The sequence below is a fragment of the Leiobunum rupestre genome, chromosome 8 (genome assembly GCF_980474605.1).
Source record: "Leiobunum rupestre chromosome 8, qqLeiRupe1.1.hap1, whole genome shotgun sequence".
Lineage (NCBI taxonomy): Eukaryota > Metazoa > Arthropoda > Arachnida > Opiliones > Sclerosomatidae > Leiobunum > Leiobunum rupestre.
Window position 1 is genome coordinate 27,127,155 of NC_143391.1, and position 27,744 is coordinate 27,154,898.

A 27,744-nucleotide genomic window follows, 5' to 3' on the forward strand; every position below is an offset into this window, starting at 1 on the left:
GCAACTAGCATGGAGGAGATAAAGTTGGTATAACCTTAATTTACCTTTAAATATTTTTAAAAGGTCTTTTAATATTGTTCAAGGAAACGGTGCATTCTGTTTGACGTCAACTGGCTTCCACCTTTAAATATGACGCCGCCCGCTTATACTGTTACTTTCTACGAAATGTTTTTAAAACCAAGTCGTCTAATATTCCCGTATGGTTAAATTTAAGCCCTAATAAGGGGGCGGGGGGGGGGATATAGCTTTTGGAAAAATAATATTATCCTCCGAGTTTGTAAGGAGAGCTCGACTTACAGGGTTCTCGGGTAATAATAAACGCCGGTGTATTGTGGCTACTTTTTGCAGGTGGATTGTAGCGAACCGGCGTATTCAACCTTCTTTAATCCTAAACCTTTCGCTCTTCGGTGTAGGGCAGGGGGTTCGTTATTAAAAGAGAGATCCAAAATAGGCCGGTATTACGTCTTAATAACGCGAGATATCGAATTATCGAGAGACGAAAGCGCTGGCGAAGGGGCCGAAGTAACCTCCTTTTCTGTAGTTTCGGTTTTCAGATTTTAGAAAGCTACCTCGTATAGGGCAGTCCCGATCACGCGCTTTGGTCTAGATTTACCCAAATAGCGGAATTTATTTCGACGTGTTTGTTGTCGGGAAAAATGTCTCCGGTAACGTAGCGCCATCTACGAAAAGGCCGCGCAAAATATTGTTATTCGAGACGCGTTCTCTGGCTACCGAATTGCGTCGTTTACCTGGTGGGAAAAGGCGCGAAATTAAGGAAATCCGAAGCCGATTTGGCGTCTTACGAGGCCCATAAAATTTGATTTAGCGACGAGGATTTTGTTATTCATTCTCCTCGGGATTCCGCGGATTGGGTTTCCGCCTTCCTCGTTCAAATATAAAGTGTCGCGGCCTTATAAACCCTCCATCTCTCCCTCTATCAGCGTTACAGCGCGCGGTTGCTACCGTATTTCGCGCCGGGAGGGGCGCTTATTGTTATTATATTGTTATAAGTCCCCCCCCCCCGTTTCATCCCACGGTTTTGTCTTTTCTTCACGCCCTCTTTAGTCGAGAAATGTTACACGGCTAATTAAAGTTATTTTATATTATTTTCCCGTCGGACCATACTACGCTCGGAAATGTTTCACGGCGTTCGCTTCGTTTCCATTTTTACATTATATTTCAACGGCCGGATCCGATTTCCTCGTTTTAACACACATTTTTGGCGTGCTTGTTTACGCTAGGATTAAATATCACCGAATTCCTAAATTTTCTCTCCGCGAAATTTTGATTTGTTTTTAATTACAATTTGTAGACGATTTAAGGGAATGGCTACAGTATTATTAACGTTATATAAATAGTAATTTCATCTTTTCTTTAGCGCTTGAAATTGTTTTGACAATTTAAAAGTTAATAGTTAATTAGATTCGCAAAAAAAACTATTTTTACGTCATTACTTTGTATCTCCTTATCTAATCAAATTTATTTTAAAGACTAGGGCATTTTTTATTATCCATCTAAACCAAAAATTTTAACAATTTAAATAACTTTTTTTATAAGAAGGACGTAAGATAAATGTATGGGGTTTGTTTCTATCTTTTTTAAATCTTAAAATCTATTCAGCGCATATTTTCAATTTAGATCCCTAATTATTTTATATAAAAAAAATAAAATGGGGGTTTTAAATAGCGCTTTATCCATCGTTATCGATACTTATATCTATTACTTTCAACACTTTTAATTTATCTAGTGAATACAGCGTGACACTGAGGGAGTCCTTAACCCCATCTGGTGGCGGGAAACGGTACTAAACATTCGTAGGTTTTCCCCCTTAAAATATTTCCGACATTTCACAAACCTGGAACTCGTCTTACGCGTAGACGCTCGAGTCTGTATAATTAATCACAAAATCTCTCGCAATTCAAATTCCAATAAACGGCGAGCTCTTTCTCATTGGTTTTTAAACTTTTAAGGGTTCCGAAAACTCGTTTCTGTCCCTATTAAGATCGGAGGCGACGCGAGTGGGGTGGAAGATGAAGAAAAGTCTCCGTTGTTGGCCCATAGTGCGCAGACCCATAACCGTTCTCCTATTATAAAACGAACAACTCATAAAACGCTCGACGGGAGCTCAAAATGAAGACTCATTAATCATAAACTACGCTATGTAGACACTATATATAGCGGAGTCTGCGCAACGTCCAATCTTCAAAGAAACTAAGCGGGGACTCGCTTCTCATTCGTGTCCGATAGATTGGTACAATAGCCTCGCCGCTAATACCGGGGGAACCCGTCTAATATACGGAGAATAGATTCGGCCGGCGATTCGAGATATTGCTCTCTCTCTCTGTGTGGGATATGTCGGGAGGGTAGGATCAGTCCAGGCGGGAGAAGATGACTGCGTAGGATCCCTTTGTTGGGGAAGGGCAACAACCAGGGCGTTAGATTGAAATTATAACGACATTCCCAAATTTATGCCCATACCTCGGATGTTATTGTGGGCCTTACGATTTGATAGCCGCGACATTTCGTAACTCGTTCTATTATACTAGAAGTTAAGCGCCGGCCGTTCGTTCGTTACAGGGCCGGCGCTAGGATTTTCGGGCCCCAGGTAATTTTTACTCCAAAATTTGGTGTTTTGGAAATAGTCAGAAAATTTTAGTTAGGCACCCGTTCTGGCGGGCCCCTTTCGAAGGCCCGGGCCCGGGGTACTTTTGCCCCGCTTACCCCCCCCCCCTAACGCCGGCCCTGCGTTCGTAAATGCCCGAGGTTCCACGAAGCTATTCGGACGTTCGTTAAGGATTTTGAAAGCGTTTCGAAGTTCGCGTTTTTGTCGATGTATCGCGCTTAAATGGCCGAATGTTTCTTTGACGTAAGAAAATAGTAGGTATGCACCGCCGATATTAACAGTTACAGGGTCAGGGTTGGCTGAATTAAATCAACTTGATTTAAATGACGATTTAAATCAATGATTTTTTAAAAAAATTATTGATTTAAATCAATTTTTATATAGTATTTTTGAAAAAGAAAAAACTTCGCCAATTGCTATAATTCCCTACGCATGTTGCATTGGATTCTACCTGTTGGTGGGAATTCCGCCGAATTTTTTACGATTATTAGCTTGACTAAATTCATTATACATTTATATACAGGGTTGCCACAAGTCAGGGAAAACAGGGAAAAGTCAGGGAATTTGTAGAATTTGTAAAAAGTCAGGGAATTAAATTTTATCTTGGCACTTTTTTAAGGTTATTTTTTAGACCAGATCTATGACCAATTCTATGATTATCATTTATTCCCTTGAAAGTTTGGCTATTTTTTTCAACATTGCAATAACCTTTTTACTGAAATTTAAGTTCATTAAAATTTATTAACTTCTGATAAAAGTCAAATATAAAATAAAAATTTGGCCTTAAAAAGTCAGGGAAAATCTCTTAAAATGGTCAGGGAAAACAGGGAATAGTCAGGGAATTTGAATCTGAAAATTTTGTGGCAACCCTGATATAGATTAAGTCTTTAAAAAATTAAAACATTTGTTTTAGGTAAAATTATGATACTAAATTATATAAAATCAAAAAAATCCATAAAAATACGATTTAAATAAAAAATATAGAGTTATTTCAATTTTTTTAAATAAAAAAATTGCCAACCCTTAACAGTTATGTATAGTGTATATGATAAAATCATTGTAAAAGACGGTTCAGTACACTGTCATACCATTTTATTATAATTTTTCATGATAAAAAGTTTGCAAGAGCATATCCGATTGTTTCTTTTCATTTTACGTGATTCATATTTTCTATCACAAATCGAATATCGTTGTTTATTGGTTACTCGTAACCCGCTGCATAAAAAAATGTATGATCTAGATTCGGAAGTCTGGCGTACGTGGCGCGACAAAACAAATAAAATATAATCATTAGTTAGTTAATCGAGAATTTTCTTATTTTGAAATGTTTTTCTGAAAATATTTTTCTAATACCGGTATCGGCCAATATCGGCTTCGCTTAAGCCGATATTAGCCGATACCGATATTAGAAAAATAGGCCGATATATCGGTTACAAATATATCGGTGCATCCCTAGAAAATAATTGTCGGAAAATGTTCCTTATTTTTCCGAAAACAAAAGTAAAAAAATAAGGTTTTCATTCCATGATTAACTTAATATTGTTCGTAAAATCAAATTTTGGTGCATTTTCGCCTCATTTTGTCAAATCCAAAAGTAAAACTAAAATAAAAAAGTAACATGTTTCCATTTTTATTTTTTTGATTTAAAGAAAATTTTCCACAATTTGTAAAATTTTCTGGAAAATGAACAACTCTAAAAAATAGTATTTGGTCTGTGTTTAATAAACTGACGTAACCCTGTTTTTTTTTTCGGATTTTAATTAGAACGGAATCGCGAGGATTTTGGGTAAAAATTCCATCCTGTAGATCGTTGATTCCCTAAAACTGTCCAAACTTTGTCCGGGTTTCGCGAGTTGATATAAAAGGGAGAACCGGCGCGCTCTATAAACTATGTCTGACATACGTGTCCTGTTGAGAAGGCGCTGTACGTCAAAGCGGCCGGGCTCGGCTCTTCCGAAGGGGCTTTTGTATGATTGACGATCTGTTTTCCCTTCTCCCGATATATATCTGTATTATTTATCGCGCCAACATTCTTCCGCTGAACTATATTTTCCTCTCGCCGCGTCTTAGCGGCCCTTTTAATTGCGTTTACGCTGGTAGCTTTCCCGAGTTGCACTTCGATAACTTTGCTCTACTCCATGGCCCACTCCTACGGTTCATTTTGGCGATCCCTATGGCATGGAATGAACCGTTGCAAATTTAGAATTCAATCTTAACTCTATTGTATACATTTTACTGCCTTTTTTGGAAAGTTAATAGCCAATATAACAAAACGTGTACTCATTGTAGCACGAATCATTCCAAACTATAGTATAAATTATTGAATGTATATAATAGTGGTTATTTAGGAAAAACATACTCATCATAGCGGTAAACATTCCAAACTATAGTATAAATTATTGCATGAATATGATACTGGTTAAGTAGGAAAGCTAGTAGCCAATTTAAAAAAAAACGTATTCATCACAGCAGGAAACATTCCAAACTATAGTATAAATTATTACATGAATATGATACTGGTTAAGTAGGAAACTTAGTTTCCAATTTAACAAAACATATTCATCATAGCAGGCAACATTCCAAACTATAGTATAAATTATTACATGAATATGATACTGGTTCAGTAGGAAACTTAGTTTCCAATTTAACAAAACATACTCATCATAGCAGGAAACATTCCAAACTATAGTATAAATTATTACATGAATATGATACTGGTTCAGTAGGAAACTTAGTTTCCAATTTAACAAAACATACTCATCATAGCAGGAAACATTCCAAACTATAGTATAAATCATTGCCTGAATATGAGATTGGTTAAGTAGGAAAGCGAGTAGCCAATTTAACAAAACATACTCATCATAGCGGGAAACATTCCAAACTATAGTATAAATTATTGCATGAATATGATACTGGTTAAGTAGGAAAGCTAGTAGCCAATTTTAAAAAAACGTATTCATCACAGCAGGAAACATTCCAAACTATAGTATAAATTATTACATGAATATGATACTGGTTAAGTAGGAAACTTAGTTTCCAATTTAACAAAACATACTCATCATAGCAGGAAACATTCCAAACTATAGTATAAATTATTGCATGAATATGATACTGGTTAAGTAGGAAAGCTAGTGGCCAATTTAACAAAACGTATTCACCACAGCAGGAAACATTCCAAACTATAGTTTAAATTATTGAATGTATGATACTGGTTAAGTAGGAAAGCTAGTAGCCAATTTAACAAAACGTATTCATCATAGCAGGAAACATTCCAAACTATAGTATAAATTATTGCATGAATATGATACTGGTTAAGTAGGAAACTTAAGTTTCCAATTTAACAAAACATACTCATCATAGCAGGAAACATTCCAAACTATAGTATAAATTATTGCCTGAATAGTTTTAATAATTTGAACAAGTTGTTAATCATGGTATAAATCATACCGTATCAATGTAGTGCTTAGCTATACGATGGTATATTTATTTGTAAGGCAGATATAGGCGTGATCGTCGTATAGAGGTGTGAACTGCGCGGATATTAGTTCCTTTTCTATATAAAATCCGTGGCGTGGCGCGCGGAGGAAAAGGAGGAGGTGGACTCGAGCGACCCACAGATGTCCCATTTTGAAGCGAAGAAAAATGACAACGTGCAATCATTGAATAAGCTCTCCTCGCGCGTTGTCCGTTTCCAATTATACCCAGCAAGACCCACTCTCTAAAAGGAATGTTCTTTCATTCCACTTTTTTTCATTATCTCTCAACTCTCCACGTACACTCTCCACGAACTACCGCTGGCCGCGTATATACCTCTCTCTCTCTTTTCTTAGGTTCCTTTTGTCTCGGACAGTCTATAGTTATGTTCCCCTCCTCCTACTTCGGTCACTAACATTAAGAAGGGTGATGACCATTCCGAGCTTCGGACTGCCGCAGTCCGGCGAAGGAAGGACGGAGCGGGACCGACAGCTCTCCGTTGTCCGTGAAATATGGCCGGACCCGCCCATGGCCGACTCTTCAAACCCCCTCATTCCACCCCACGTTGGACCTCAATGATTTCGACGAATTGTCCATCGTAGTCCGGCGGGGTAAAAACCAACGCCGTTACCTGCCATTCTTACTAGAGATAGAAGTCGCCGAAAGTAAAGTTTCTCGTAATTCCAGATTAGTCCCCGAGTCCGAACGATTCTAGGTTGCGTAATGATCGTTATCTTAGGAAGAGAGTGAATTGCAGTAGAAAACGCTTTTCCGAGAGCCTATCAATTGACAAGGGGCATTTTCCAAACGTTTATTTTTTTTGACGCTACGGTCCGTCATAACTTCACTTTTTTGGCCACGGTACAACACTAGGGGGCAGCACCCTCCCAAACTCCGTTATTGCGTTATAATTATTGTAAGGGTGGGCAGAGATGATTCTCGGTGCGCCCCCCCCCTACCTCGTCCGCAAAAACGGGCCACTATTTTTTATACGGTTCTAGATCATCTTCGGACATCCGTTGTGTCTCCCCTCGCTTATGGCTCTTTGGTATAAAATAATATCGGGAAGAGGGCTGTTCGATGTGTGGAAAGCGAGAGAAAGAGAGTGAGCGAAAGTGATTATTTATTGATTTTAAATTACGAGTAGTGGCGCTCGCTTCATCTCTTTTGGGCGGCGGGCGGATATCGAGGGAAAGGCGTTATTTCTCTCTTATAATGGGAAGGTTTGGGAACTGGCCTGGCGATTCTACGGAATGGTGGGGCCCAATGCCCCGCTGCCCGTTTCCTCCTTCGAGTGAAATAATCCTCGGCTGATAATGGAGAGAGCCGAGCTATTTCCAGATAAAGATGGCGTGTAATACCTATTGGAACTCCGTCGAGGCTTTTCCGGAATAATATTAGGCTCGGGTATTGCCGATTACGAATCACCTTAATAGGCATTTGGCAGCGTGACGTAGATAATACGTCACCCACGCTTTATCCTATTGAAAAAAAAAACCAAAAAAACATACCAGCATGGCGGCCATAGCCAAAGGTACGGCGTGACGTCACGCTGCCAAGTCCCTATTGATACAAATACCAACTACCACGGGATTGATTTTATTGGTTATTTGACTTATGACGTTGATTTATTTTTGGTCTTACCAATTTTTGCACCGTTTCGCACACGATAGGACTACGCCGAGACGACGATGAACGAGTTGTTGGGCTGGTACGGCTACGACAAAGTGGACAGCAGGGACACTCAAGGCTTGAACTTGACTCATTTTCGAGGGACGTCCAACTCTCCCGACCATTGCGGCCTCGGCAGTGGCTCGGACGACGCCGGGTCATCGTCCCGGGAAGGCGCCGCCTGCGCCAGCGAAGGTGGAGGTCCGCTCGGTTCCTTGACCGGTCCGGGAAGCCGACCCCCGACTGCCGGGCCGACTACTCCAAATGGGCCACCCTCGACGTCGCCTAACCCGCTCGGCGAGGAAGGAACGGGTTCGGCGGAAGGTTAGTCATACTTTCCTTTTGTTTTACGCTTATTACGAACGGAACAAGGTAATTAAATTATTTAGCTTGCTTATATTTGACTCTTCTCACCTACAATAATTTCAATTACCCATTTAAGTATATAATTAGTAAAGCTTATCTATTTTTAAATATAAATTCTTGGGCGCATTGCCTCGTAAATGCAACCCCCCTGGTATTCCACTTCTCCCTGAGCATCGGGGTGCTGATTGAAGAACACTTCTACAGGCGCGAATACCCCGATTTAGAATTTACACGCGTTTCCACAAGTTGATTTAACAAAGGTATTATTTTACCAGTGCAAAACGTATCTACTGACAGCTCATATTACTTAACAACACCCAAAAATACCCCGAGTATTTCGCAAAAAGGTTAACCGTTTAAAGTGCACTTTATTGGCAACTAAGTGCATAGTTCGGGAATAGTTTCGGGGCGCTAAAGAGCGAGATGGCAGAACGCAGCGCGTGTATCTAATTAGGGCCGTGTTACATAATGAGCTAGCTATACAGTGGCAAATTGCGATCCTGTATAACGTAATATACCCCAATGGCGCGGTCGTGTCTCTTCGCCGGAGAGGGGGGGGGGGCGATGATGGAAACCTCTCCCCCCCCCCTACATTCGCCGTTTTGAGAGTCTGTCGTGGCAGCGGTGTATTCTTTGGCGGGTCCACCCCGTTGTCGGAGGAGGCTGTTGGTGGGAGACGTCGCCAGAGAGCAGCACCTTCTTTGGCGCCGATGTGACCGCCTCTCTAAGCTCGCTTCAATCCGCGTAACTCCCTCCATCGGCTATGATAATCGCCTTTAATAAGAGGCTGCATTAACATTTCCAAAAGGCGAAGGGGGGGGGGGGGGGCGCTCTCCGTAGACGCGTATCTGCCCCTAATGTGTCGTCTTCGCTCGGACGACGACGAAGAAACGATAATTAAGTTCTTGCCCGATTGCAAAGTAGACGCTCACCCCTCACCGGACTCTTCCGTCAATATTTGCCATTGGCCTCTCTCCGCTTTGACTCAACTGTCCGCTAATTAGCGACTTCGTATAGTCTTAGCGGCCAACAACAAAACATATAAGTAGCGTGGTAAACTTCACCTGCGGGTTTCTACCCACCTCTCTGTCCTAGCGACAGTGGCGCCTCTATGGGACTATTGAGGATCCGCCTTTTCATATATTCCGCATTTGGGTACTTTAATTTATTTCACTTTTAAATATTTAGCCCCGTTATTAATGCTGGCTTATTTTTCAACTGTAGTTTATATATCCCGTATTTAATTATATCAAAATATATTACAGGGTTGCCACAAGTCAGTGAACATATTCGATAAGGAATGTTAAGAATTTATAAAAAGTCTGGGTGATAGGTTCTGTGATAGATTCTATCATTATTAGTTAGTTCCTTAAACGTTCTGGTCGTTTTTAAACGTTGCAATTCCAACGGTGCAATAAGACCCTTTTACTTAAAACATAACCCGCAGTTAAAGTAAATACATTAACATCTGATAAAAGTAAAATATAAAATTAAAAATGGTCTACTTTGGTTCTTTAAAAAGGCGAAGGAAAATATCTAAACATGTTTAGGGAAAACGGGGAAAGTCTATAATTTTGAATATTGCGTGAAACCTGTATTATAAAATAGGCGACTTTAAATTTAATCGCCATCAATTTGATCGAAAATGTTTTTTACCAACGTACACGAAATATTGGAAAACTTCGTTTTGAGGCGAAGGCTGGCAGAGCATGGGACATGGATATGTCAGGGTGGCGGTGAATGAGGGGACCAGACGAAGAAATTTAATAAATGGCGCCGTCGATACCCAAGGGGTCACGGGCAATTTAGCCTACCACGTGACCACGGTTTTCTTAAAGGGGGAGGGCACTTTTTAATTGAGTGGAGCGCGCTACCATCCCCCATCGCATTCTTTATATCCATCGTTTTTCCCGTCTATACATTTAATTGGTATCTATAGGTTTTAGGCTATTTTTTTGGCTCGTTTCATGATGTATAGAGATAGTGTGGGTCTTTTCTGGTAAAAAGAGAGGTTGATTGGCTAATTAGTGGCCCACTGGCTCGAACCCGGATCTTTGTCCGTGTCTTTAACGCTATCCCATTGCGTGATGCCACTGTGTGTTCGCTTCTTCGTCTCCTTGAGATATAGAAAATAACTACTTTTCAAGAGGCGTGTTTCTTTACTACGGTAGCTATTAAAAGTAGTATATATTTTTTCTCTTTTTAACTTCTAAGAATATTCGTCATTTACGTAATATTTTATCTTCGGACTTGACTCTAATAGTCTTCTTATTATTGTTCATTCAACGAATTTACGTCGATTGCGCCTTCAAATATTTTATTTTCGCCGCTCGCGCCTATTATGCGTTAATTTCCCCACCATTTACGATTTGATTTGCTGGCGTACGCTCGTTTTGGAGGCTTTTACGATGTAAAAATATAATATACCCTTAATAAAACTCTTATATTCGTGAAAAACCGCGATATTTTTGAATAGAATTATGATTTCTTAAAAAATATTTTCGCGAATTTTCGGAACTATTATTTAGAGATGTACTGGTATTTTTTTCTTAGAGCAGGGGGCGGAGAAATCGGGAAAGTTAATTGCGTAGTTTCGGATGGCTAACTTTCGGAATTGTAATTTTGGCTCGTATCTTTTGTGTCGCATCTTTATGTCAGCCCCGAAAACTTACGTTTCCTAAGAAGAATTTATTATTTTCTACGTAATTTTTTTATTTCTCAAAAACTCGATAAATAAAAAAGTTTGGTATAGTTCGAGCCTAAATAAAGGCGTATTTTTCTACAATTTTAATGAAAATTCTTTTAAAAAAAAAGTATTAAAATGGAAGACAATTTAATTTTTGGCGCCTCACCAACTTGTTCAAATTCGTATCCTTTTCCCCATCCTTATCATCGATTTTGGGCTAGCAAAAGGAGGGGTGAGAGAGAAAAATAAAATTACCAACATAACCTAACAGCGGGCGTAGCATCCGAGGCTATTAGTCGAAGCTAAGGACGGGAGGGGTAACTATCATGACCAAGATAACTTGACCGTTTCCGAGAATTACTTTCCTTCCAACCCGCCCTCTCGTCAAATCCAAAGTTGTCGAAAGCAATCTGAAGGTGGCGTTGCGGGCGCTGAATCGAGAAATGGCGGGAAAAATGAAATATTGAATTTGGTCTCCCTCTACGCTTTTCTCCAAACCTTCTCTATTTTTTGTTATCCCTCCGACATATACCGAAAATGACGAGAAAATATTTTCTCGTCTTCTCCCAGGTTCAACCTCGTATTTTTCGAGGCTGGGCAAAAACCATTATCGTTATTTTCTCGTTGGCAAATGAGTCTCTTTTATCTTTTTCTGGCTCCGAGCCTCCGCTATCCCGGGTGATGTATACATACCGCGAAGGGGAAAAAAAATGTTCTGGAAATGATTGTAGCCATCGACATTTTTGGGGACTTAAATTGGTACACAGGTGGTCCGCGTTCTCACCGCTTTCTATAGTACGTACCTTCTTCTACCTCCTCCTCCCCCCCTCACATCCAGCGTGCCACCCTTTTCCCCAAATTTAGAAGTCTTTCCAGGTGAGATATCAGGGACGCTTGCTGGAGACGCTCAAGATGAAGAGGAGGAGAAAATGGAGAGAAGGGGGACGCGGAGAGGCAGGAAGCGGAACAACGTCTCTCCTCCCTTCAACCCTTTTTGCGTCTTCCCCCGTTCTACCTACGCTTGCTTATATTGATTGTATAACCTCTTTCGGGAAGGGTGGAAAAATACCGAGCGTTTCCCGGAAATTAAATACGAAGCGTCAAATAAGAGCGCGCGCTGCTAATTACATCCGATTGTTTGGGATTATTAATTAGTTATATAAAAGGATTACGCAAACTATATCGTCAGATGGTATCGTTAATGACGCGTTTACTGGCGTAATATGGAATTTGTAATACAAATTATTTATGGGTTCTCGGAGATGTTTGTTATCGGTTCTTAGCAATTTCGCGACACTTAAAGTCGCGGCGGTCGGGTACGTGTCGGGGATGAAAGATAGTCGCTACGACGGCCGAAAGAGGTCACTGTATAAGTTTCCGTTTTAATAGAATAGACCGAATTCCGTGGAAATCGCCGACCGGACGTAGCGCCCATTTGATAATCGCGATAATGAGTGATGGTCCTTGCTCTTTCTCTTCATCCTCTCTCTCTCTCCGCTCTTGGTGTTCCTGGATGCGGGGATGCGGGATCAAGCCGGGGATTAAGCGAGGGAGAGAGAGAGGATGAAGAGAAAGATGGAGAGAGCGAGGCAACCATCCTTTGGCCGGACTTCCTTCCCGATCCGACAAACTTTTACATTAGATTCTCATTCGTCTTCGGGGAACACGGCGGGCGGATGGAGCGGCCAGCTTTTGTTGTTCCCCGGAGCACGCGGACTAGAGTAGAATAGGCCTTGGCTTGTTTCTTTCCACCGAACAAGGGCGAATTTAATGTTCGGCACGCATCATTTAATGAGCCGCGGGGATATTTTGAATCTGAGGAACCCCCAAAGCGCCGTGTCTCCCAAGACCGGGATTCGCGCGTCTATTTGGGGTTATGGAAATTATGATGTAATCCTCGACAACCTGTCGAAATAATCACGCCTCGCCCGTTGCGTGAGTGACTTCGTCTACGATTCATTAATTTGATGTTATTTTTTAATAAAAGCGCCGCTATATTCTTGTTTTTTTAGAGGCTTATTTCGGTTTTTGATATCACTAATAAAAATCTCCCCGTGTTTTTAGGGGCCACCATGTCCGGTATGGGTTTGTCCACTACCCCGCCCCCTCCCGTTGCGCCATCAAACGACTCGCCGCCGCCGTATAGACGCGATCACCATTACTATAAATTACCAAAGTTTCCGACCCTCCCCTTTTCCGTGGCCTGTCCAAATAAAGTACTCCAGCCGCCAAACTATTTTGCGCCCCATAAGTCATCCCCGCCACACACGAAAAATAAAATTACACCGAAAAAAATATTTAGAAAAACTACTAGGTTTACCACTTACGTCATTTGTGCTACCAATTTTCGTCTATCCATTCTTGTACGTTGACCAGCAATTTCCGTCTATCCATTCTTGTACGTTGACCAGCAATTTCCGTGAAAGAATAATCTATTAAACGAATTGTATTTAATCTTCTAAATATTTCACTCCCTTTTTGGGTTAGAGAGGGATTATTGACTCAGTTTTACGCGCAATTTTGAAAATACCGAACCCAATTTGGCCATATTGAGGTTAAATTGAAACAGAAATTTCAATCTGAATCACGATTTTACCGATAAAATCTATATCAATATCTGAAATGAAATTTCGGTAACCTATCATTCAAGTGTAAAATTTTAGGTTTTGATTTTCGATTTGAATTGTACTTTTAATATCGTTTCATTATTTTTCTAAACCGGTTATCGGTAAAAAGATATTCGTACCGATATCGATGTGACATCGGTTACCATATCTACGTAGTTGTAGACCACACTTTAATAAAAGATTCTTCAGAGAAAGAATATTAAAAAAATCTCGTTATCCTCGTTTTAATTTAATACAAATTAAAACGAATCACGCGTATCGATAGATAGATATATATATAATAGTTTATATAGGGAAGCCGCGAATAACTCTCAATGGACATGCCCCGGAGACACGCATATACGTACCAAAAAGCAGGCTGATAAAAGCCTGCAAAGTTTTTAATATAATTAAAGGAAGGCGAACGTCTATTTTTTTCTTTATTTCGATGGCGGCGCTGGCTATAATAGAGAGTAGATATTAAATTGGAGGATTCGGTAAGAGAGACGGAGAGAGGAAAAAATCCTCGTTGGCATCCCAACTTCACGTTCATTTTGGGAGGAGAGCGTTTTGGGGCTCCTCGGCTGCAGGGGCGGGGCACCTGGATCTCGCTCGCCGCGAAGAAGGGGCAGGGAGAATCACGACTCGCGCGCCCGGGACGACGAAAAGGATGCTGCGCTACGGGTTCGGAACCCCCGAAAATGCTACGCCGCGCGACCCGAGAGCTATCGGAGGATCAGACCGCTCACCCCGCACTATACCCGCGATCCTCCCTATTTAGACTTCACCCCGTCCCCGCCTTTCCTCCAAACAATTGAGTGAGCCCCGGGTTCAAAAGAAAAACGGGAGGGGGGACTCGAAAATATCTTATCGACTCATCCCCGCCCGCTATAAATTTATCTGCTCCGGAGCTGTCACTCCCTTCTGCCAGCGGAAAACTGCTGTAGGAAACTTCCATGCTACTTTATAATTACATTAATTGTGGCTTGCGCGAACCATCCGAGGTTATTTTTCGCGTCCATTTTCACGTGTGCCTTTGGCCTGAAAAAATACAGCTTTTTTTCCTACCTCGACTGTAATCTATCTCTTAAAATGTATGTATAAAAACACATGCCTCGGATGATTATATAAGTATTTTAGCCGAGAGTTTGGGAGGGAGATTGCGCTAAGAGGTGAGCCAGCCAGCAAATACCCACGATTTTCGGCAATATATATATTTTTAATAGCGCCGTGACCATTGGTTGCGATATTTTTTAAGCCAACGTTTTCGATTTCGCCGGAGAGTTATTTCACTATCATTTAAGGCCCCCTCCCCGCTACATCGTTTTTGGGTTTATTTCATTTTGATTCCGTGCCATGGGTTCGTCCCCTTATAATGGCCCTTCTCGATTTGGTGTTGGCTAGGTTTTGATACTAGTGATTTTCTATCCATGGAATCGTATTTTTATTGGTTGGGTTATTATTTTAAAGGTATTGAAGGCGGGGATATTTTAATCTAGCAGGGGAAGGTACCTAGATTACCCTATTTTTTAGAAGGTCCCTAAACCACCCTATTTTTGCAAGGTGACCACATTTCCTATACTTTACAATATTTCCTATATTTCGATTGCCTTCCTAGAACTTCATATAATTTGATAATTTTCCTATTTTTCGTACTTCGCGCTTAGCTTTCAATATAATTTTAAAGTGCGATAGAAGGCGCTCAAAAACAGCCAGCCTTAAAGCACTAATTTCATTGGCTATTACGGCTGGCTGCTGTTTTAAAATTAAAATGTAATATTACTTAAAACATTTATCTTTTCACAAGTCTTTGTTGTATTTTCGTATTATTATAATAATAATAATAACTAGGACGTCTCAAAACCCGGAGCCGGCATTCTCGACAAAGAATTGAGCGGAGCGTGGGCGCTACCATAATCGTGAATTACGGAGTTGTCGAAGAGTTGTATAACTTGAGTAATGTCGTAGTTATGTTAATTAAACATTAATACCAAAAGAAAACTAAACGAATTTTATTAAGCTACAAACAGTTTATTAGTACAAATAAATATCTTGATAATAAAACGTAATTAGCATAAAAGCAATAAGTGTATTTTTTGAACCAACTTAAAAAACAAGCAGTTTATTAGTCCAATCTTTATTTTTCGCTCCCCCCTCTCTTTTCTTGTCCCCCCCTCTCTCGCGGCGAAGGTCTCCCTCTCCTAAATAATATTTTATTAGTCCAATCTTTTTAATAATTTATAATAAGTCTACTCTTTATTTTTCGCTTAAATTGTATCCCCCCCTCTCTCGCGGCGAAGGTCCCCCTCTCGTCCGGACATTACCGCGAATTTCCCTCTCTCTTCTCCGTCTCGTTCAGAGTCCCTTTCTCTTCTCCCCCAAGTGCGACACACACACATACCCACACATATACCCACACACACACACACAGCCAACTTTCCCATTGAAGTCACCACAGTGAGAGCTCCACTCACTCGCTTCGCTCGTTCGCTCCGCTCAATAATTTACTTTATTGAGACCATTTTGTAGAGCAATACATTTACATCACCCCAGTCCACATAAGTAAAAACTTGTGCGTGGAGGGGTTAGTAATAGCATTAGTGTATAATATTGTAACATAAGTGTGACGTTTCCTATTCTTAACATGCAAAGGTTTTACTGAGAGTTATTCACAGGACAGACTGCATTACGGGCTTCGTCGCCGTTTCGCGTCCGCTTGTTAACGCGTCACTCGTAGCCTTTTACAGCGCCACGCTAGGGGGATATTTTCTTCTTGTGATGACGTCACTCCGTTACTAGCTCTCAGTAAATTATTCCCCAAAGTGACAAACTTATGGAACATAATTATAGACTTATGGCAATAGGTTAGATAATCAGCCTTTGATAGCGGCAGTTATACACACAAGAAATGTAATATTACAATTAAACTAAACTAAAGTTTCTTTAAAAGCATTTGTTTTATCTTTATTAAAATTATTCCTATAATTTCCTAAAAATTCGGTTTGAGTCTATTTGATCGATTCTAAAATGATCGAACGGGTCCCATTTGATCGAATTGCATTTGATCGAATGGCATTTGATCGAACGAAATTTGATCGAAAGCTACTGTAGGGTAAAACTACTAGTTTTTGGAGTAAATCGAAAAGGCAACGGTGCATACGCGCCTACGGCGCGCGTACATCAACCTAACCTAACCTAACCTAACCTGACCTGACCCTATTTATATATATCAAAAACAACGGGCCGTTATCGTCGATGTCATAAAAAATTCCATCATATAGTGTATAAAGTAAAAATCTCTTCATCTTTGTGGCTTAATACAGTTAAAGCAATGAATTATTCCATCATTATTCCTTCTGCACTTAAGCAATGAATTATTCCATCATTATTCCTTCTGCACTTCATATTGACATTCGGTAAAATATAAACATACCAACTGGTACTATAAATACTTTTGAATTCGATCAAATAGTATTCGATCATTTGAAGGTTCGATCTTATGAAACAAATGACAAATGGGATTCGATCAAATGGAATTTCGATCAATTGCAACGTATAATGATCGACTGTCGATCACATATTTTTCGATCAATTGCAACGTATAATGATAGACTGTCTATCACATATTTTTCGATCAAATGGACCAACACCAAAAATTCACCTGAACGTTCCTATAATTTCCTATAATTACCTAAAAATTACTGCTATAATTTCCTGTATTTATCTAAAAATTACTGCTATAATTTCCTGTATTTATCTAAAAATTACTGCTATAATTTCCTGTATTTACCTAAAAATTACTGCTATAATTTCCTATATTTACCTAAAAATTACTGCTATAATTTCCTATATTTACGTAAAAATTACTGCTATAATTTCCTGTATTTACCTAAAAATTACTGCTATAATTTCTTATATTTACCTAAAAATTACTGCTATAATTTCCTATATTTACCTAAAAATTACTGCTATAATTTCCTATATTTACCTAAAAATTACTGCTATAATTTCCTATATTTACCTAACAATTACTGCTATAATTTCCTATATTTACCTAAAAATTACTGCTATAATTTCCTATATTTACCTAAATATTTACTGCTATAATTTCCTATATTTACCTACAAATTACTGCAATAATTTCCTATATTTACCTAACAATTACTGCTATATTTACCTAAAAAGTACTGCTATATTTACCTAAAAAGTACTGCTATATTTACCTAAAAATTACTGCTATATTTACCTAAAAATTACTGCTATATTTACCTAAAAAGTACTGCTATATTTACCTAAAAATTACTGCAATAATTTCCTGTATTTATCTAAAAATTACTGCTATAATTTCCTGTATTTATCTAAAAATTACTGCTATAATTTCCTGTATTTACCTAAAAATTACTGCTATAATTTCCTATATTTACCTAAAAATTACTGCTATAATTTCCTATATTTACGTAAAAATTACTGCTATAATTTCCTGTATTTATCTAAAAATTACTGCTATAATTTCCTGTATTTACCTAAAAATTACTGCTATAATTTCCTATATTTACCTAAAAATTACTGCTATAATTTCCTATATTTACCTAAAAATTACTGCTATAATTTCCTATATTTACCTAAAAATTACTGCTATAATTTCCTATATTTACCTAAATATTTACTGCTATAATTTCCTATATTTACCTACAAATTACTGCAATAATTTCCTATATTTACCTAACAATTACTGCTATATTTACCTAAAAAGTACTGCTATATTTACCTAAAAAGTACTGCTATATTTACCTAAAAAGTACTGCTATATTTACCTAAAAAGTACTGCTATATTTACCTAAAAATTACTGCTATATTTACCTAATAATTACTGCTATATTTACCTAAAAATTACTGCTATATTTACCTAAAAAGTACTGCTATATTTACCTAAAAAGTACTGCTATATTTACCTAAAAATTACTGCAATAATTTCCTATATTTACCTAAAAATTACTGCTATAATTTCCTATGAAATGACCAACGGAGTCTATCAAATACGCGTATGACCACTTGACACGTCGTTAAAAATTAAAAAATATGTCAGTAAGAGGGCGGCGAATCAAAAGGAAGTCAGACTTGTAGTTGCAACCAACTTGCTTCGTTTCCCGTTGGATGGTGGGTAAATTTAAAAAACAACGAAAAATAGTATAAGAGTTATTCTACCTTTGAATTGCAATCCATAGGTGGCTCTTGAGGGGTAAGACACTCAAGAACTCAGGTGTACATTTGCTATTGGAACTCTTATGAACTCCCGCGAACTCTCGAGAACTCTCCCGAACTCTCCCGAACTCTCGAGAACTCTCGAGAATTCTTCCGAACTCTCGAGAACTCTCGAGAACTCTCGAGAACTCTCGAGAACTCTCGAGAACTCTCGAGAACTCTCGAGAACTCTCGAGAACTCTCGAGAACTCTCCCGAACTCTCCCGAACTCTCCCGAACTCTCCCGAACTCTCCCGAACTCTCCCGAACTCTCCCGAACTCTCCCGAACTCTCCCGAACTCTCCCGAACTCTCCCGAACTCTCCCGAACTCTCCCGAACTCTCCCGAACTCTCCCGAACTCTCCCGAACTCTCCCGAACTCTCCCGAACTCTCCCGAACTCTCCCGAACTCTCCCGAACTCTCCCGAACTCTCCCGAACTCTCCCGAACTCTCCCGAACTCTCCCGAACTCTCCCGAACTCTCCCGAACTCTCCCGAACTCTCCCGAACTCTCCCGAACTCTCCCGAACTCTCCCGAACTCTTCCGAACTCTCGAGAACTCTTCCGAACTCTCGAGAACTCTTCCGAACTCTCGAGAACTCTTCCGAACTCTCGAGAACTCTTCCGAACTCTCCCGAACTCTTCCGAACTCTCCCGAACTCTCCCGAACTCTCCCGAACTCTCCCGAACTCTCCCGAACTCTCCCGAACTCTCCCGAACTCTCCCGAACTCTCCCGAACTCTCCCGAACTCTCCCGAACTCTTCCGAACTCTCCCGAACTCTCCCGAACTCTCCCGAACTCTCCCGAACTCTCCCGAACTCTCCCGAACTCTCCCGAACTCTCCCGAACTCTGCAGAGTTCGAACAAGTTCGAACTCCCGGTGTACACAAAAATCCTAAGTGTCTTACCCCTCGGTGGCTCTTATTAACTTAACATTTCGTATATTGGATTTTACGGTCGCTCTTCTTTTGCCTTGACAATGGCACGGCGCTGTGCCGAAACTAGTCGGTTTTTAATAAACATCATACTTACGAAATAACGTCGTGGTTTTATTTTATATTTTTTAATTTCGTATATACTATTCTCCACCACTATCCCCATTTTGGGCTACGTGTTTTGAGATTTTTAATGTTTAGGCTTAGTTTCTCTTTTCGGTGTAAAAGTCGCGAGCCAGATTTCCCGCACGGTACTGATGAATCCCAAATAGGACGAAACCGGTCTATCATTGGAATTTCTATTTTAGTTAGTTTTTTCAGTTTTTTACTGAAAAATCTATTTGGTCCGAGATTCGCGCCTTTATGTTTGCTCGAAGACCTATGTGGTACAAGTTATTTGTAACTTTTTTAATTTCAAATTTGTTTTAGGTTTAGCTTATTTGTCCCTTTTTATTATGGACTATTCTACCTTTTCGCGTGTTTTATCAGTTTACCTTGTTCATTTTCTATATTTTTGTTAATATTCGTTGGTTGCAATACGTTTTCCGGTACGATAGGTAAGGGGTGTATTTTTAACAAAATTTTTGTTTGACAGTAATTGCAATAGATTTTGCGTACAATTTACTTTTAATTTAAAATATACTGTTTTCCATGATTTAGAAAAAAAATGACAAGTTGTAAGTTACAATAATTTGGCACCGAAATTTAAAATTGTTAAATATACTCAAGACCTCCTTTGAGAGAATAAATAACGTTGCTATTATCTTTATCCCGTAATCCGAATATTAATTTTCTAAAATAAATGAATTAATGTTTATCCTGTTTTTTTAAAGAGTAAAAAATTGATTTACCATGTTTTTTCCACTCTAAATTACGAAGCTATTTAGATTCTAGACAAAGAAAGTTCAGAAATATACAAGGCGCTATTGTTGGTGGAAATTTTTTTATCTGGGCAGCCACTAAATGTACACTATACGGAAAAAATAATTTCATATTATTTCGGTCGTTTATAACCTGCCCATAGCCGCTTTTTATTTTTTATTTTTTGATAAGCTATTATCCAAAATCCGAAACCTCACCTTAAAGCGCCTCCAAGACCAAGGAGACCGTCTCTACTTCGAGCGCCGATTTACTTAGGTGACTTTATCGAGCGGGGTATAGCTTACCGGTACGTTACGGGCGTTCCATATTGGAACAACAGTTTGCCCCGAAAAAACGGAAGGTAGGAAGCCTCCCAACTATTGTTTTCTATACAGATTCTCCCCCCCCCCCTGCCGTATATTTATGTTTTATAACACCCATAAATACGCGAACTCGTAACCGCGTTTTGAAGAGCGTAATAGCCCCTAAATTTTGGTTGTTTTTTTCTTTCGCGTTTAAATTGATGGGAGAGAAGAAATGGGGGATGGTTGGTTAATGGGGCAACTTTTCCGCGAGGGGTAACGTCGTTGGATTTGACCCCTTCTTCCTTTTAACCCCGCCTCTGGCTTGAGTGTCGAATCCATCCGTGACCCAATAACCCCCGCGGCAACCTCTATAACATACTCGCAAAGGGTATTCACCACCAACCGTTTCTTGTTTGAAGCGTAAACAAGGTTGTAAATATTATCAACGTTTTTAACCTACGAACGTATTTTTTTTTGTCTGACCTTGAACCCCAGAAATTAAAAGATGATAAAAATTTTATTTAATTTTTGGGCGTTTTTTTTTCGTATATAGCGAAAATTAATTATATATTTTTCAATTTTTTGGTAAAAAAATTGTTTTTACGTGGTTGATCGTGGGAAAATATCGTTTCCGGGCTTCTCTGCCGGTGTTATAAGAACTGAAACGTAAAGCTTTGGCTAAGTTTCTTCTTTCTATTCGTCACTGAGAACTTCTATTTTTTATGCCGAAGGGGCATTATTTTTTATTAAGAATAAAATACCACCCTTTTAGCCACTTCGTAGGTTTCGTTATATTTATAACTGCGGGTAAACCGAAAATAGTCTACGGAAATAAAAGTGGTATATAATTGCTTTAAAGTTACTTTATTTCATACCATTTTATTTATTTTAAATTTATTTGCGTATCTCTGGTTTCTTTTTATTTAAATATTTCTAAATTTCTAAATTATTTTTTTTAAATTTGTGTATTCTTGGTAATCACCCCGAATAGGCTTTGCCTCAGTGAAGTTTTTTGTGATGCAATAGTATTATAATGCAATTGTACAAGATTGCTTAAAGTCTCCTCCCTCAATTTTTTTCCTTAAATTATTTTTTCGAAAGAGGTGGGCCAAAAATCATCATCCGTGAATTTTGACGATCTAAACTTCCAGTTAGAAAATTGAAAATTTCACCAAGAAGTTTCGTATAGGCACAACTGCCTTAAAATGGTTCAATGACAAGCTATGGTCTAGTGAAATATCATTGAGAATATGTACAGGTCGTTCAGGGCCGTGTTAAGGTTCTAGCGAGACTGATGTTAGTTAGCCTTATTGTTAATTTTCAACGCCTTTAAAAAAAATTAGATATATCTAACTACTTGAAATTTGAAGTTTTCAGGTAAAATTTATGTTTGCACAAATTTTAGTAGAGTGGCTATTGGGGCATTCGGTTGTTAAAAATAGTTGTAAAAAAATAATCCAGACATGCATTTCTCTTTTGCGGTCTAGAGGCGAAGGTACATGCATTTCTCTTTTGCGGTCTAGAGGCGAAGGTACATGCATTTCTCTTTTGCGGTCTAGATGCGAAGGTACATGCATTTCTCTTTTGCGGTCTAGATGCGAAGGTACATGCATTTCTCTTTTGCGGTCTAGATGCGAAGGTACATGCATTTCTCTTTTGCGGTCTAGAGGCGAAGGTACATGCATTTCTCTTTTGCGGTCTAGATGCGAAGGTACATGCATTTCTCTTTTGCGGTCTAGATGCGAAGGTACATGCATTTCTCTTTTGCGGTCTAGATGCGAAGGTACATGCATTTCTCTTTTGCGGTCTAGATGCGAAGGTACATGCATTTCTCTTTTGCGGTCTAGATGCGAAGGTACATGCATTTCTCTTTTGCGGTCTAGATGCGAAGGTACATGCATTTCTCTTTTGCGGTCTAGATGCGAAGGTACATGCATTTCTCTTTTGAGGTCTAGATGCGAAGTTACATGCATTTCTCTTATATAATATAAATGCGAAGGTACATACTTTTCTCTTATATGGTCTAGATCAACGATGTTTAACCGGGGTACCGCAAGTTAATAAGTCCCAAGGATTATTTACAGATAAATATATCCCAGATTAAAGAAGCGTATATATACATAGTTTCTATTTGTTTTAACTAGATGGCGCTACTGACACGTATTCTGTAAGTAACTTCGTAGACTAAGATGGAAGCTTCTCAATATTTGCAGAAAATACGCTTATGTTATTAAACTAATAACCTTTTTGTCAGCGTGTTTAAGGGATATTCTGAAATGTCAGCTATTCCGACACCCAATGCTTCAGATTACTTCCACTTACTAACGCGAAGCTTCTTTTACGAGCTACATACTAATTAAGGCTGTTACCGAAAGTAGAAGAACTTTCACTACAAAGTACGCGAAAATCTATGTGTACTCGGTTGCGGGTTAAGGAAGACAAAATATGTTGTACATTTGGCGGAAAGATACTAGCACCTAGGAGCAACAAACACAACACCCCACACAAGGAGAACGCAACCCGTCAAAAGTCGTGGATTTTCTTGCGTACGCTTTTCATTGGCTAGACGCTTTAGCGCCTGCTGCCGTCGGAAGGGGAAAATTCGGAAATTGTCTCCCCCCCCCCGCCCGTAAAACGTTCAGCGTAAAGGCTCGTGACGCTTGTCCAATGAAATTCGTACACAACCCTTCGTTAGCGTGTTTAAAGGCTAGCTGCGTTCTCCTTGTGTTTGTTGCTCCTAGCTAGCACGAAGTTCCGGTAAATCGTCGGAGGGAATTTCGAATTTCACATATTTTCTGTTGAATTCCCAAAGCAGGGTTGCCACACGTCAGGGAAAACAGGGAAATCAGGGAAAAGTCAGGGAATTTAAAAATGGGCCTAAAAAGTCAGGGAAATGTCATGGAATTTTAAGAATTGGTAAAAATTCAGGGAAAAGTCAGGAAATTCAATTTTATCTTGGCACTTTTTGAAGGTAATTTAACTCTAGATCTATGACAAATTCCACGATTATCATTTATTTCCTTGAATGTTTGGCTAATTTTTTCAACATTGCAATAACCTTTTTACTGAAATATAAGTTCATCTAAATTTATTAACTTCTGATAAAAGTAAAATATAAAAGAAAAATTTCGGCCTTAATAAGTCAGGGAAAATCTGTTAAAATGGTCAGGGAAACCAGGGAATAGTCAGGGAATTTGAATCTGAAAATTTTGTGGCAACCCTGAAAAGGTTCCTACGCGTGTTTTATTAATCCATTTTAGAAATGACTTATGGTGTAAATTTCTAAGTGATCAATAAATATTTAATGTAGGTTATTATTTTTAAGCTTCATTAAAGCATTTTTTTAGTATTATGATTCCTTAACAATCATAAAATGTACGTCAACGTTGTAATCTAATAATCAGCCATGCATGACCGGTTTTATACTTAGCCTGGACTTGCCAAACGGAAATTGTTTAAGTATGCGTCATTTGTACTACTAAAAATAAATTATGACAACTGATTTTAAATCTTATCTATGTTAATTAATTTATTAGTTATCACTTTGAAATATAACGCAAAAGACGGTATTTTCCAAAATTATATAACGCGTGCGGGTATACTTAGAAATTCAACCGTAAACAGGCCATATTCTAAATTCTATCCTCAAATTTACAGGACATTCGTTCTAATATCTTTCCACCAAATGTACTAGATATTTGGCCTTTCTTAAAACGCAACTGACAAGGAGACTACCCGAGGTGGTTTTCACCGATTTATGTTGAAACTCGGGGGTTAGGTACACCTTATGGTAGTATGAAAATTCCCAAAGGGAAAAGTTGCAATGGGCTTTAGTTTTCCTATGGAAACCGAAAATGTTTTGACCTCCCCATTTAAAAAAGCATGGGATTTTCTCGATTACCCAAATTTTGTTAAAATTTAACCAAAATTTATCAATTTTACCCAAAATAGGTCAAATTCATCTTTTTGGGTAAGTTTTGATAATTTTATTTTTTCAAACCGAGAAAATCCCATGCTTTTTTAAATGGAGATATTTTGTTTTGAGAGATCAAAAACATTTGCGGTTGACATGGGAAAACTATAGCCCATTGCAACTTTTCCCTTTGGAAATTTTCATACTATCATAAGGTCTACCTAACCCCTGAGTTTCAACAAAATCGGTGTGTTACACCTCGGGTAGTCTCCTTGTGAGTATACTTCCATATTCTTAGGTACCTTAATTAATTCTTTATATAATTTAATATCTCATATTAATGAACATTGCGATAAATGAAAATAAAAATTTAGTTTTCTATATATCCACCAAAATATCGGTGGTTCCGCGTGAAAGTTGAAAATCAATGTTCTATATGTACTTCTCAGCGATAAAATATACTTCTGATGTTAATAAGTTTTAAATGAATGTAGACTTCTTTTGGCACGTATGTTTCTCCCTGGATCATCGAAACTTAAGTAGACGCCTTTGAATCCTGTTGGGTAGAAACTGTCAGGATTTTTTAAGTTTGACGTATGGGGGGTAGAACGGGCACCAGGATCTGATCGTCCCAACGAGTGCCTTTTCATTATTGCTCGTTAAAAACATTCTTAATTGTAGCTTATATTTTCTCCCCTTCTTGTAAGAAAAATAGGAGAAGGATACTAATCCGAAGCCTAACTCAACCGAAACTTAATGACGCCCGAATATGAAAACCATCCTTAGCGCGAGCTGGATAGCCAGTAACTTGATTCGGCGCGAATATTTTGACCGCGGCACCGGTTTAGGAACAACATAGTGTTCCATCATAATTTTCCAATCCCCCTCCTCCATCACGCAGCCCCCTCTGCTGGATTTAATATTCTAAAATATGAAAACTCTTTGGGGCCTCGCAACCCCGTATTGAATCTCTCGGCTCTCTTACGCGAGGCGTCATTACAAATTGCCCGGCCATTATATCGAATGATTATCTTTTCTCACGATGGGAGGAGGCACGCCGAAGAAGGTGGCCCCGTGCGGGGGGGCGTAATAAATAGAGGGAGGGTGGCCGGGACTTTAATGAATGCGCGACTTTAAACGTCGTTGCCGTAATTGCGTCTGTTTAAGAAAAAAAAACGTTTTCGCTCAAAAATGATTTATTCCGTAAATATGTTAAGGATGTCGAAACCTCCTAAACTCTCTCCTCTCTTCCCCAGATACGTTTACTGAAAAAAAAATGTAGGTAATTTTTCTAGCAACTATATTTTTAGGACCCTTTTTTTTAACGTAAGAAAATGGTTTCGAAGAGATAGGGCCACCATTTCTCTATAGGTTTATAATTTATATATGTAAGAAAAAACTACGCGCCTAAGTCACGATTTTGAAGAAGGTCCCTCATTAATATTAGCGGTAGCATCGCCCACTGCCAAACATTTCTTTATAACCCCCCCCCCTCTCTACTCTCTACTTTGGCTTTCTTCCGCTCGCTAGTTATACACTTTGATGATTAAAGACTATTCTTTATATCACCAATTAAATGGGGGAACTCCAAAATTTTCCTGTTTTTTCGCTGGTTTTTAGAAATTTACGTAGTTTATTTATCATAACAAAGTTTTGAATACATACCTTCTAAATAAAGACTATTTTTTAAAATTGATTTAATTATATTAAAAATATTCTTTAATTAAATCCGATTCTTGACAACGGTTTTGACACCCAATCCCTAGGGGATTTGTGTGTATTAGTTTAACAGTACTGTTGCCGCCGCCGCCGTTCGTACGATTTATCGCGGTACGTTAGAGCTACAAAGACACATGATACGACTGTCGATTGGAGATATCATGCCCTCGCCGGCATTATTGTTGCCCCCGGAAGTGGAGCATTTGAGCATTTTTGTGATTTTTGGCGATTTTTGACTTTAAATCTACAAACGTTTTTTAAATTAAGAAATTTTAATTTTATGTGAGGTTTCTGGCCCATTCACAGGATCGCCACAACCGGCGTACGCGCTATTGCCGTATTTGAATTTCGTACCAATTGATACAGGCGCCATCTAACTCGTTCGCGTTTCGTTACCTTATTTCCCAAACCAGATAACTCGAAAAATTCGGTTTGCCTAAAAATTAATATAAATTAACATGTTTGCGTTTCGCTACCTTATTTCCAAAACCAGGTAACTTTAAAAATTCCTCTTGGGTTTATTAAGTTAATGTACAAGATGATTGAAAATTTGTTCAAATATAAAATAAATATTTTAAGATATTTCATACATCGCGAGGATTGTGTGTGCTTAAATTTCCGTGACATCTTGTTTATTTCGGGGGTACTTGATTTTGAAGGCTATTCAAAATTTTGTGATGAGAAATAAAATATGGCGTTATGTTATTTTCATATGTTATATATATCATTTGATCGCCCCAGGCATTTTGCTCAAAAACTATATTACCTAGAAATTTAAAATTTTCAGGATGTTATTTGTAAATTCCGGCAAAATCGTGACATTTTTTACGGTTTTGGAATTTTTGTTTTTAACGCTAGGTGGTAGATGAAAACTGTAAATGAACAAGTTGTAGAGCATACTCGAAAACTATAAATTAAATTGGTTTGGTCGGAATAGGTCAATTCGTCACTGAGATATTAGGTTATGGAAAATAACAAGTTGGTAGTAGGTGACCTAAGCCTTTTCACCACTAATTTAAAAAAAGACATCTAAATTTTAATGTTTGTATGACTGCTAAAAAGGAACGTTTTTTAAACTAATTTTTTTATTGGTAATTAATTTTTAGAAAAAAAAAGGTTTCCGTAAGTGTTACATAATTTTAAAAAATTAGATTGTAAGAAGTCTACAAAAATGTCTAATTTATGCCCACTGAATTTCTCAAAGCTTTTTTTGCATTTGCACTTCGTTTAAATTTAGGTTTCCTTTTCAGAATATTCACACCAGAGGTATATATTTATATATATTTTATCATACCAGATGTGCTTTTACTACTACTCTTACCCGCTCACCGGGGCTGTGGACG

The 27,744-nt window shown here is 38.6% G+C and overlaps 1 protein-coding gene across 4 annotated transcripts in view; it reads left to right on the forward strand.

The window, feature by feature from the left end:
• The window catches only part of Sobp (Sine oculis-binding protein), a 68,192-nt gene that overhangs the window by 23,990 nt on the left and 16,458 nt on the right, over positions 1-27,744 (forward strand). For all 4 annotated transcript variants that reach the window (XM_090155477.1, XM_090155476.1, XM_090155479.1 and 1 more), the window contains one exon: positions 7,771-8,092. In XM_090155477.1, the coding sequence (XP_090011603.1) occupies positions 7,771-8,092 (322 nt within the window). The remainder of the gene's footprint in view (positions 1-7,770; positions 8,093-27,744) is intronic.